The following is a 12,135-nucleotide window of genomic DNA, read 5'->3' on the forward strand; positions in this document are numbered from 1 at the left end:
GAAGCCACCTAACAGGCGTGTTCGAAACCGCAGGAGATGATGATGAACGGGTTTATCGAAACTTGATTGGATGAGCATATCGGTAATAGCGATTTCAGTGTGTGCATTTATTGTTCATAGTGGTGTGAAATGTGGTTGGGGTACGACCGACAACCCGTCGGGGCGAATTTCGCACTGGGGTACTCAAAATTTGAAGAATTTAAGACGTTTCCATGAGTTTTGAAGGTATGGATAAGTTCTAAAAATCCGGTTCTCCTTATCTGGGCCATTAACTCCATACGGTCCAAGAAAGCTGGCACACTACCTTTAACACGTGTCACCAGTGTCGCGTTACGCATCGTCCAGCGCAGCAGGTCTGCTTTCTTTAAATGGATAGGTGCCATTATTACTTGAACGAAAATATCCCGGACAAAAGGTTAACAGACATTCAGATACAAAAGTCACCAAAACCCTTCATCGCACTTCACTTTTTACAACACCAATCTACCAGGCGAAATCGGCGCAAGCCACACCTGCATCCCAAGTGCATATAACTCCAATTAATTTCACGCAAATGTAAACCACACCGGGGACCTAACGTCGCACAGGATCCCGGACCATTATCAGACCCCGCCTAACGCACGCACCTCGCTCCAGGACCTGGCCGAAGTAGTCGATTGCCGTGCTGTCCTCACTGAATCGGAACGGCGTGGCGTCGTAACAGTGGCCGTTGACGGCGCCCGCCTTGCCCGCCATGCACTCCACCATCATGGCTGCCGACAACAGAGGCGTCAATGTTCAGGGCATATAGCGGTAAAATACGGGCAAAACAGCCGAGTCCAGGCGGCATGATTAACATTTTTTAGCATGCTTAATCATTTTGTCTTTAGTTCAACATACACCACGCATTTTGATAAAGATATCATTTGTAGATGAATCAGTCACAGAGAAAACAATGCAAAGAGTTATATGGTGATATGTCTTACATAATTCCGTTCAAAGCTTTTACATGATGGCAGATGTTTAAGCCAGTACAGAACAGTCATGCGGTGGCATCCGTCCGTCGTCTCACCGATGGTCATTCGAGAGGGGAATCCGTGCGGGTTGAAGATGATGTCGGGCACCAGGCCGCTCTCCGTCCACGGCAAGTCCTCAGTGGCGTGCAGTCGGCTGCAGATGCCCTTCTGGCCGGCGCGACTGGCGAACTTGTCACCCACCGTCGGCTTCCGCTGAAAAACACGGAGAGTGATTGTTAACGGACGAACTGAGGGGTGTGAAGAAAACGAGCAAACTGAGGACTGATGAGACAGAGAAGTCCAGACAAATAAGCTAAGCAAATATTGCAGATACACGGTATATGATGTGATGTGATACACATGAATGCTGTCTGTAAGGCCAGGCCCAAGATCAAACCTAAGACGCATATGATTATTCAACGACCATTGCATGAGAGCAGCAGCTACTCCAGCAATGCGCTCGAAAAACATGGCTTTCGAGGGCCGCCAGCGGTAACAAAAAGTGACCCGTTCTGACCACGGTCACGAAGATACAGACGGCACGGGTATAAAGGCAGCGCGCCGGCCGACTGACGGCATCCCGGACCGCCGGCCGCCCACCCCAGACCTCTCCCGCCGCCGCCGCCGCCATGCTGCGCTTCGCCCTCCTCACTCTGCTGGTGCTAGCCCTCGTCACAGGCGAGCCGGAGCCCCACAAGAGGAGGAAGTTCTACCGCGGATACGGCGGATACGGATACGGATACGGCGGATACCGCTACAAACGGTCCGCCAGCCCGGAGCCCGTGGCCGGACACCGCAGAGGCTACGGCGGCGGATATAGAGGCGGCTACGGTGGAGGCTACGGAGGCTACCGTGGAGGCTACGGCGGCTACGGAGGAGGCTACCGCTACAAGCGGTCCGCCGATCCCATGCCGGGCCTGCGTGGAGGCTACGGCGGCTACGGTGGAGGCTATGGTGGATATGGTGGGGGCTACGGTGGAGGCTACGGAGGCTCCCGTGGAGGCTACGGCGGGGGCTACGGTAGAGGCTACGGCAAATAAGCACTACGCTTGTCAATAGCCGTTATAAACCAGCGCTTTCATTCGTAGTGTCTCTGTTACGGGTCCTCGTTGCCTTTGCTCTGTATGCCACTGTACCACAATGATATTGCCATGTCGCTATGCTGCTATGCTTCGCTTGGCAACCAACATGTCGAGACAGTGTCACTGTTGTGTATGAGGCGGCGTTTAAGCCTCCAAAGACGGATTAATACAAAACCCATCGGAACGCCAGTTATGTATATCTCGCCTAAAAAGTTAAGGCACACCTTCTACGTAACTCGTAAGCCATAGAAACATTATGGTTGGAGGCTCCAACTTGGAGCTAGTGTTTGCGATGGTTCGTTGAATCACTACACCATGGATGAGCATTATATCATCCATGACTACACGATAAAACTATTTGTCCAAGGACAGCCAAGTCGCTGAGTCAGGAATACAAGTTAACAATAGCTGTTCTGCCAAGAGCCATTTACATAAACAATGTCAATCACAGTTAATGACTAAATCATGGGAGCGACAAATAAAAAGGTGGGTATCGTAAAAATATGATGCTCGCCACTCACATCACACCGTTGCAGAAGCCAATACGATGGGTCGATGATAGCAGACTGACAGGTGACTTTTGGACAGGTGACTACTTCGGCCGTGGTTCTTTGCTCACCATTTGCTCACCTGGGCCCAATCTCACCAAGTGGGGTAAACTCAATTTGGGGTAAAATACCAAACTACCCCACTCCGTAACTACAAAAATACTATCCCGAAATTAGTTAAACTAGCTTGGTGAGGTTGGGCACTTGGCCCAATCTCACCAAGCTAGTTTAACTAATTTCGGGGTAGTATTTTTGTAGTTACGGAGTGGGGTAGTTTGGTATTTTACCCCAAATTGAGTTTACCCCACTTGGTGAGATTGGGCCCAGGAGAGAATCTTATATCATTCCGTTACGTTTCAAACGGGACGAAGCAACATTACGAGCACAGCTATATAAAAAGGAATAATATAGAAGGAAACGTTTGGCATCCCTACATAAAATCGATTAAACGGGTTATTTTAACTAAAAAAGCAGCAACAACAACACAAACAAACAATTGTTGCATATCTGGCACCGTCATAAAATAGAGCGAACTGAAATACTAAATAAAAAAGAGCGAAAATATTCTCATTTTGGCAAACTTGTCGGCAACTACTAGCAGCTAAGTCATATTACACTGATCAACAGCCAAAAATGTACAGAGAGGTGAGCATTCGTTTTTCCCTAATTCGAGGCCGCTGATTCCAAATCTGGTCACCGTTTTGCCCCATCGGGCTCAGTTTTTTGTCTGGCACATACTGATGCCTTAAATTCTCACTTTTTATGCATTGTTGTTGGCCTATTGTAGATATCCTTAGATCTAGATGATATATCTTTTTAATCCATATTTACCACAGCCAGGCAACACAGATGAGCACAGAACTATTGAATTTGTTGGAACAGAAATGTATATCACACATCACAGCGCAATGTAGGTAATCACATATTGTACAATCACGGCAAAGTGCAATCAACCAACGGTATGGTCATCCATCTGTGCTACCTCTCGACCACAGAGGCAAGATTTTTGGTCATTTCAAACACTTTGGCATCTTCCTTTCGCTCAGCAACTCTTCTTGTTAGAATCGCTTCTGATTCTTGCTTTGTCTCCTCCCCTGCTGACGTTCCTCTCTCTGCAGTGTCCAGCAGTAATCACCCATCATATTCGGACCAGACTTGCCCTGATATCTGCTCTCCATCACGGCGATGTCCTGAGATAATACTCATTCATGATCCATGGTGTAGTGATTCAACGAACCATCATAAACGCTAGCTCCAACCATGATGTTTCTCTGGCTTACGTAGGTGTGCCTAAACTTTTAGACGAGATATAAATAACAGGTGTTCCGATAGGTTTTGTATTAATCCGTCTTTGGAGGCGTGGCCGCCGCCTTATGCACAACAGTGACACTGTCTGGACATGTTGCTTGGCAAGCGAAGCATAGCAGCATAGCGATATGGCAATATCATTGTGGTACAGTGGCATACAGAACAAAGGCAACGAGGACCCGTAACAGAGACACTACGAATGAAAGCGCTGGTTTCCAAAGGCTATCGACAAGCGTGGTGCTTATTTGCCGTAGCCTCTACCGTAGCCTCCACCGTAGCCCCCACGGGAGCCTCCGTAGCCTCCACCGTAGCCCCCACCATATCCACCATAGCCTCCACCGTAGCCGCCGTAGCCTCCACGCAGACCCGGCATGGGATCGGCGGACCGCTTGTAGCGGTAGCCTCCTCCGTAGCCGCCGTAGCCTCCACGGTAGCCTCCGTAGCCTCCACCGTAGCCGCCTCTATATCCGCCGCCGTAGCCTCTGCGGTGTCCGGCCACGGGCTCCGGACTGGCGGACCGTTTGTAGCGGTATCCGCCGTATCCGTATCCGTATCCGCCGTATCCGCGGTAGAACTTCCTCCTCTTGTGGGGCTCCGGCTCGCCTGTGACGAGGGCTAGCACCAGCAGAGTGAGGAGGGCGAAGCGCAGCATGGTGGCGGCGGCGGCGGGGGAGGTCTGGGGTGGGCGGCCGGTGGTCCGGGATGCCGTCAGTCTGCCGGCGCGCTGCCTTTATACCGTGTCCGCGGGCTGCGGTCAGTCGGCCCGGTTTTTGTCCCCACTCGTGACCCTGGGTCAGCGAGGTCAGACACAGATGCCATGGCAGAAGTGCAAGCGGCTGAGCACGGCACATTATCGCGACCATTTCGGCTCGTTCATTCCAACTGCGATTATGAGGTTTCCCCCGGCTACCAACAAATCAGCACCCACCAGCTCAGTAGTTTCAGAACAACCGGGAGGTGGCCACTGGCCATGCTCTTATATTGAGACTATCGATAATGGCACATTTGGTAGTGTTTGTAAACCAATCCATGATATGGAGTCAGTTTTTCAAACGAGCTTCTCTAACCACTGCGTGTAATGAAGGATTCAAAAGATTCCCAATAACGATCGTGTCGTGTTTAGATTTTAAGGATTAAGTGGTGCTGTTGCATTATGCATGTAATCAAACATTCTTTTTGCAAATATTGCTGGTGTTCGTAACTCGTAATGAAGATTTACAAACGTGGAAAGTGACACTTTACTCAAAAACATCAAACGTCATTTTATCATCAAAAACATAATTTAGTCAAACATCGTTCAAAGACCGTTTGTAGACCATATAATAAACGTGACAAATGTCAGGCATTGACTCCACAGGGCGGGCGCAACACTGCTGTGCAATGTGCATTTTTGACTATAAAAGTGTCCCAAGGTTGCCACTTATTCAATACAACCGAGTCGATATCACCAGTAGACAAAAACGGACCGCGCATGTCCAAATTTGGACCATTTCATTCGACAAGTTATTTTTGACCGGACACGTCGTGACGTATTATCCCAATATGATACTCGCTACGGTTCCGCATGCGGTACGATTTAATCAGAACCATCCGTGTCAGGCGCTGTTAGTTAGCGGAGAGGGCCTCAACCTAGAGGTGGCAAAATGTGGACCCGGGGACCCGGTCCAAAGAACCCAGACCGGTTCCTGGAAATTTGCTGACCGGTCCAACCGGGTCCTGCCATAAACCATACATTTTGCACACTACACATGATTGCAAAATATTGAAGTGAATGAAAAGAAAACATTTGTTCGTGTATGTTTCTTTACACACTGTAGCTCATAAGTGTTCCCAGTGGGAAAAGGCTGTTTTACATGATGCAACTATTGATACCTACAAATAGTTTGCATTAATTGACATTTGGGAAACGTGTCCAACTGGTTCCGATGCCAACTTAAACCGGGTCCGACTGGTTCCAGAAATGTCCAGTCGGGTCTGGTTCGAGTCTGGTTACCAAAATTTTCACCTTTTGACACCTCTACCTCAACCCGTTAAAAACTGATAAAAAAGAGACTGATCGACTGACTATCTAACATGTTATGGCGACCGGCCATTCTAGCAGCTCCCGTGCTCTGTTTAGATCAACGTCTGCCGTTGGCATCTGGGCTGACCTCGCTGACCCAGGGTCACTAATACCGACAAAAACCGGGCCGACTGACCGCAGCCCGCGGACACGGTATATAGGCAGCGCGCCGGCGGACTGACGGCATCCCGGACCACCGGCCGCCCACCCCAGACCTCTCCCGCCGCCGCCGCCGCCATGCTGCGCTTCGCCCTCCTCACTCTGCTGGTGCTAGCCCTCGTCACAGGCGAGCCGGAGCCCCACAAGAGGAGGAAGTTCTACCGCGGATACGGCGGATACGGATACGGATACGGCGGATACCGCTACAAACGGTCCGCCAGTCCCGAGCCCGTGGCCGGACACCGCAGAGGCTACGGCGGCGGATATAGAGGCGGCTACGGTGGAGGCTACGGAGGCTACCGTGGAGGCTACGGCGGCTACGGAGGAGGCTACCGCTACAAACGGTCCGCCGATCCCATGCCGGGCTTGCGTGGAGGCTACGGCGGCTACGGTGGAGGCTATGGTGGATATGGTGGGGGCTACGGTGGAGGCTACGGAGGCTCCCGTGGGGGCTACGGTGGTGGCTACGGTAGAGGCTACGGCAAATAAGCGTTGCGCTTGTCGATAGCCTTTGGAAACCAGCGCTTTCATTCGTAGTGTCTCTGTTACGGGTCCATCGTTACCTTCACTCGTCATCACCTCATTGTGTTTGTGCCTGCATCGGCTACCATGCTACCAATATGCCGAAACTGCCGTGGGTCTGAGATTGTCACCTGAAGAAATATATGGCGAAACAGTCACCACTCGGGTTGGACCATTGTTTTCGTACTGTACATAGAGCAACGATCTCATGGGACTGCCACTTTAGTTTGTCGGCACGGGCTCCCGGACCCCTCCCCCACCTCTCCCTTTCCCGTTTGCGTCTCACCTCCACCCGCAGTATGAGCATGACGACCTGCAGGATCTCCGAGCCGCCGGGGTCACCCAGAAGTTTCACCGAGTCCACCCGGGCCGGCTCCTCGTCCATGTAGCGGGTCACGTGGAACTTGTCCTCCTCCAGGCTGTATGAACTGCGGAGAGGGAGGATAGTCACGTGATATTTTGTACAGCGTTCTGTATCATTCATGCTTCCTAACAGTTACAGCCAGAGGTCAATATATTTGGCTGCAAGCGCGATTGGTCTAATGTCCGGCCTCCACGGTGCTCGCTGAGTAGCATATGAAGAAAAAAGTCCGTATCTCCCGCACCGTGTTATGAAACGGCGGGCGTTATCAGTATTCAAATATTAGAGTCAAAGGACGGAAAAGGTATATTTACAAGTGTATTCGAATGTTTATTCCTGTTGTTCTGCCACCAAGATAGCAAGATAGCAATCAATAGCTATACCAACAAATTCATCAGTAAAGAGCTCGTTGCGAATAAGTACAAAACACGGCAAATAGCACACCAAACAGTCCATTCTAGCATCATGGTAAGACACTAGCGCGGGCCCATCCGTCAACAGCACCAAGTTCTGTCCCAGTTGATCAAATACTTTCCAGTTACTATCAGCTACGCCCTTCATTGATCCACGGCCCGCCCAAGTAGACCCCCTCACGGAGAGAACGGTTCCGAATCCCCCGAGTCCGCGGTGCCCGGCGGAGGCGGGTAGCCCTCCGAACAGCTCTCTGAGAGGGCTGGCGAGGTTATCCGACTACCCAGCGTCGACAGCTGCCGGGTCGAGCCCATACTGCTCAGTTGCGCAGGCGGTGAGTCAGCGCCGGCCAGCAGCGGCGTGCCCGAGTCGTCTGACCCCTCCTGAGAGTCGTCCGAACCGTCCGGCGAGGGGTCCTCGGAGCCGTCAGAGGCCGCGTCCACGTCATACCCGGTGATCCGGCCGCTGGGCGAGAGGTGCGCGTCGGTACCCAGCAGGGTGCGGGCCGTCACCACCCGCCCGGAGCCGGTCACCGTCACCGGAGCGCCCGAGGGGGTCTGTGTCAGCGCCCGGCCCGAGGGCGTGCGGTTGACGCTCAGCTGACTGGCAAAGCGCACCTGTTTGCTCGGCTCCAGGAAGAACTCGGTTTCGCGTGACGGAGTGATGCTGATGGTCCGTGACGGTGTGGCCAGCGAGTGACGGGACCGTGACAGCAGCAGGGACTGTTTGGAGGGGCGCAGCAGGCGGCGCCGGGAGGGCGTCACGCGCACAAACTCTCCCGTCTGCAGCTGCAGATAGTCGAGCTGGTCCTTCTCGGACAGCCGCTCACCGTAAATCATCCTCAGTAGGCCGGGAAACAGGCCAAATCGCCCACTCTTACTGGCATACAGGAGTCCCGCGGCCATCAGAAGCAGCACACAGCCAATGAGCGCGCTCATGACCGCCACCCACTCCTCCGCGAGCGACTCTGCCACCACCACTGTGGTGCGAACGAACGACACACCGAACGCGTGTATGAGCCAGGTGCGAGCCGGGGTCGACACCAGACACCCGTAGAAGCCCTGCACGTCCTTACTGTGAGGATCGAGCCGCAGCACAGAGAACGGCGGCGAGCGCTCCACCGCCGCGCTGTCCGCGTCAATCAGTTCGTCCAGCCGCAGCCAGCGGACACGCGCAGAGCTGGCGTTCTTCCCGGCGCCCTTTCCTTTGCTCTTCCCTCCCCCACCGCCTCCGCCGCCGCTGTCCGGGGTCGTCACGTCCGAGTAGTCGCAGGAGAGCGCCGGCGCGTGGCCCTGCTGGTAGACGGCCTCGGTGTAGTGGTCAGCCAGCGTGGCCACGGCCGAGCTCACCATGCCGCCCCACTCTTTGACGGACATCTGGCGGGACGTGTCACGCCGGCCGTTCAGCAGGAACGACTCCACCAGACCCTGGAAACCGTTACTCTCGCCGATCTTTTTCAGTGTGTCCGGGGGACCGCCGCCCACGTATACGATTTTACGGCAGACGCTGAAATCGAGTCCGCGCATTAGACGAGTCCGGTGGACGAAATTCACCACCATGGTCATCACTTTGGGTTCAATGAGCACCCGCAGTCGGTACCACGTATCCAGCTCAGCGCTCTGACTGGACGCCAGACACTCCCGCGCCGCCGCCAGTTGGGCGCACACCTGGAACACACCACCCGTTTTGACGAACACAAACGACGCCTCCTCGATGCCGCGGGTGAACATGAGCACACCGTGCTGGCGGATCATGAACGTGGCGACAAAGTCCAGCCGGCGGCCGTGACTGCCGGCTCTGTCTCCGCTACTGTTGGTCGGACACTGCGCCGTGAAAAAGTCAGCCGCCTCCAGGCGCACATACACGTCATCCGCCGTGGCCACGCTGGTGGTGACGCCCTCGGCGATGGCCGGCACGCCGCCGGCCGTCCAGTCAGCCTCCATGCGCAGACTGTACTCCATGTAGTTGACGGCCAGCGCCGACACCGTGCCGTGGAACGCCGAGCGCCGGTTGCGGTCCGAGCCCACGTACATGTCCATATCGTAGTTGGGTCCGTCCGGCACGCAGCTCAGGTACGCCTTGCGGTGCTCCTCGGCGTTATCCAGCCTCATAAAGGCGCGGTCGCCGACTATAGCGACGGCCACCTCGTGCCAGTGACCAATCTGCACGGCCGGCCGGCCTTCGAGCTTCACCCGGCACTGACGCATCGTGCTCTCGAGTACCAGGAACCCACTGACGAGCGAGAGTCGCGCCCAGTCGCAGTGGTGCGGCTCGGGACACTTGTTCTGGAACCGGTGCAGCAGCACGCTGTCGCCCGACTCGGGCCGGAAGCGGACGTACACCAGCAGCAGCGCAGCTGGGATGTACAGCGGCCGGTAGATCAGGTAGCCGCTGCCGTTGAAGGCCGCCAGGAGACGCGTCTCGACCGTGCACGGCCGCTGGAAGCAGTAGTGCACCTCGGAGCCGACCCCCTCGCAGTCGCGTCCGCCGCCGGCCGGCGGAGGGTCGCCGCACAGCCGGTCCCGCGTGCTGACGCCGGGCCCGCAGGCGGAGGAGCAGGCGCTCCAGGCGCCCCACTCGGACCACTGACCGTCCAGGGCGCACTGCGGCTCACAGACACGCACCTCGCGGCTCGAGCCGCCGCACAGAGCCGGGTCCACGCCGCTGCCGCCGCCGGGACTGGGTACAACAACATCAACATCGCCGCCGCCGCCGCCAGAGTCATCAGACTGGTCGATTTCTTCATCGGAGGTGTCAGACTTGCTACTGCTGCTGTCAGACTTGCTACCACTGCTTCCAGACTTACTGCCACTACTGGAAGACTTACTACCACTGCTGGCAAATTTTCTGACACTGCTAGCAGGCTTACTGCCACTGCTGGAGGATTTCCCGCCGCTCGAACTGACTCCAGCACTGTTGTCACTCTGCCCACTGGTTGGACGGCCCTTCATCCACTTCCCTAGTGTGCCCCCGCCACTGCCTCCGCTGCCTCCGCTGCCTCCCCTGCTGCGCGGGCCGCCGCCGGCCGCGGTGGTCGTCTGTGGCCGCCGGGTGGCCGGCCGTTTCTTCATTCCATCCGGCGGCAGGCGCAGGTCGATCCGTTTCGGCCCTGTATAGGTCGCCCGGCGGTGACGGGTACGGTGCACCCGCCGCCGCCGGCGCAGGGTCACCTCATCGGTCTCCGGCACTCGGTCCGAGTCCTCGCTCCTCAGCGACACCAGCCGGCAGCGGCGGTGGCGCTGCTGCGTGCCCACGCCGCACGAGGCGCTGCACTCGCTCCACGGCCCGAACGGGGCCCACTCGGCGCGGCCGCCCACGGACGACTCGCACGGCACGCTGCAGTCGCGGGCCGAGAACGACTTGCCGTGACAGCGGCCCTCGGACAGATTCGGCGCCGGGTCGGTGCAGGTTCGGAACCGCAGCTGCTGGCCGTCTCCGCAGGGCGCAGCCGAACACTCGCTGTACTGCGACCACTCGGTCCAGCCGCCCACTATCGGGCACGCCACGGCCTGCTTGAGACAGTGTAGTGACGCCCAGAGCGCGTGGACGCTCCCGTTACCGACCACATCCCGCAGGTGTTCCAGGCTGCAGTGCTGACGGATACAGAGCGTATCCAACTCTGGATGAGCATGCACCTGTTTCTGAAGTAGTTGTAGCGCTAGCTGTTGAGACGGGTTGTGTTCCGTCATAAACCCAGCCAGCTTATCCAGCCCGCAGCCGCGGGAGACACAGTACTGCACCTCGGAGGCCCGGCCGCGGCAGCGGAGACCGCCGTGCGCCGGCTCCGGTCGGTCGCAGAGCCGGCGGCGCACGCGCTCTCCGACCGCTCCGCAGGTGGCGCCGCACTCTGACCAGTGTCCCCAGGAGCCCCAGCCGCCGTCCTGCGGGCACGCGGCGCCCGGCTGCAGCGAGCACACCAGCTGGTGCCAGAGACGGGTGCGCGCGCGCTCAGACACATCCGGGAGGATCCAGGTGAGCCGGTCCCCGGTCAGCATCTCCTCGGTACAGGCGCGCTTCATCAGACAGACTCTCTTGAAGAACTGCTGACTGGCCGGCGCCAGCTGCGTCAGACTGCGCGCCAGGCCGGCGGACATGACGATCGTCCTCGTCCGCTCGAAGAGGGACGTGGTGACCGTCTTGTGGACGGGTTTGGACGGCGGCGGCAGCTCGGTGGAGGAGGAGGCTGTCGGCCGGTGCTCCGGAGGGTCGTCATCCTCGTCCACAGGCCGCTCCAGAGGGGACAGCGTGGTGGTCGCAGCGGTGGAACGGAACTTGGACAGGTGCTTCAGCGCCATCGAGTTGTTGTTCAGCATCTTCCTGGCCATTTTCTTGGCCTCGGCTGTTTTGTTGGGATTCCGTACCAGACGATTGAGGGTAAAGTTCTCGTCCTCTTCATCGAAATCGAAGAAAATCGGGTCTCCGCCAACACTGAGACGAACATTACACGCCACAAATAAAATAAAACAAAAGATGACCAATTTTATGTCTGTACGAGCAACACGCATGACGACTGTTCAAACACAATGAAAATATGTCCTGATAAATTATAAGCGGATGATTATCTGAGCAATAGCACAATAATTTCAAAGACAGTGCATTTACCGGCCTTGATACGTGGATGCATTGGGAGGCTAGGGAGGCTTATTGAAGCAACGAGATAAAACAATCAGAAACAGAATGTTCAACA

At 55.9% G+C, this 12,135-nt stretch overlaps 2 protein-coding genes across 5 annotated transcripts in view; both read right to left on the bottom strand.

Moving 5' to 3' along the window:
• The window catches only part of LOC122381526 (DNA-directed RNA polymerase I subunit RPA2-like), a 43,335-nt gene that overhangs the window by 3,170 nt on the left and 28,030 nt on the right, over positions 1-12,135 (bottom strand). For all 4 annotated transcript variants that reach the window (XM_043365791.1, XM_043365793.1, XM_043365794.1 and 1 more), the window contains exons 19-21: positions 6,963-7,104; positions 1,052-1,208; positions 627-752 (exon numbers count right to left, since the gene is read on the bottom strand). In XM_043365791.1, coding sequence (XP_043221726.1) covers positions 627-752; positions 1,052-1,208; positions 6,963-7,104 — 425 coding nt within the window. The remainder of the gene's footprint in view (positions 1-626; positions 753-1,051; positions 1,209-6,962; positions 7,105-12,135) is intronic.
• On the bottom strand, positions 7,339-12,074 carry LOC122381525. Its single transcript, XM_043365789.1, has 2 exons — positions 8,858-12,074; positions 7,339-8,608 (listed from the first exon to the last, which is right to left on the bottom strand). The coding sequence occupies exons 1-2, from the start codon at positions 11,951-11,953 to the stop codon at positions 7,628-7,630; spliced, it is 4,077 nt and encodes a 1,358-aa protein (XP_043221724.1). The 5' UTR covers positions 11,954-12,074; the 3' UTR covers positions 7,339-7,627.

This window comes from Amphibalanus amphitrite, unplaced genomic scaffold (assembly GCF_019059575.1).
Source record: "Amphibalanus amphitrite isolate SeventyFive unplaced genomic scaffold, NRLGWU_Aamphi_draft 000121F_arrow, whole genome shotgun sequence".
Classification (NCBI taxonomy): Eukaryota; Metazoa; Arthropoda; class Thecostraca; order Balanomorpha; family Balanidae; genus Amphibalanus; species Amphibalanus amphitrite.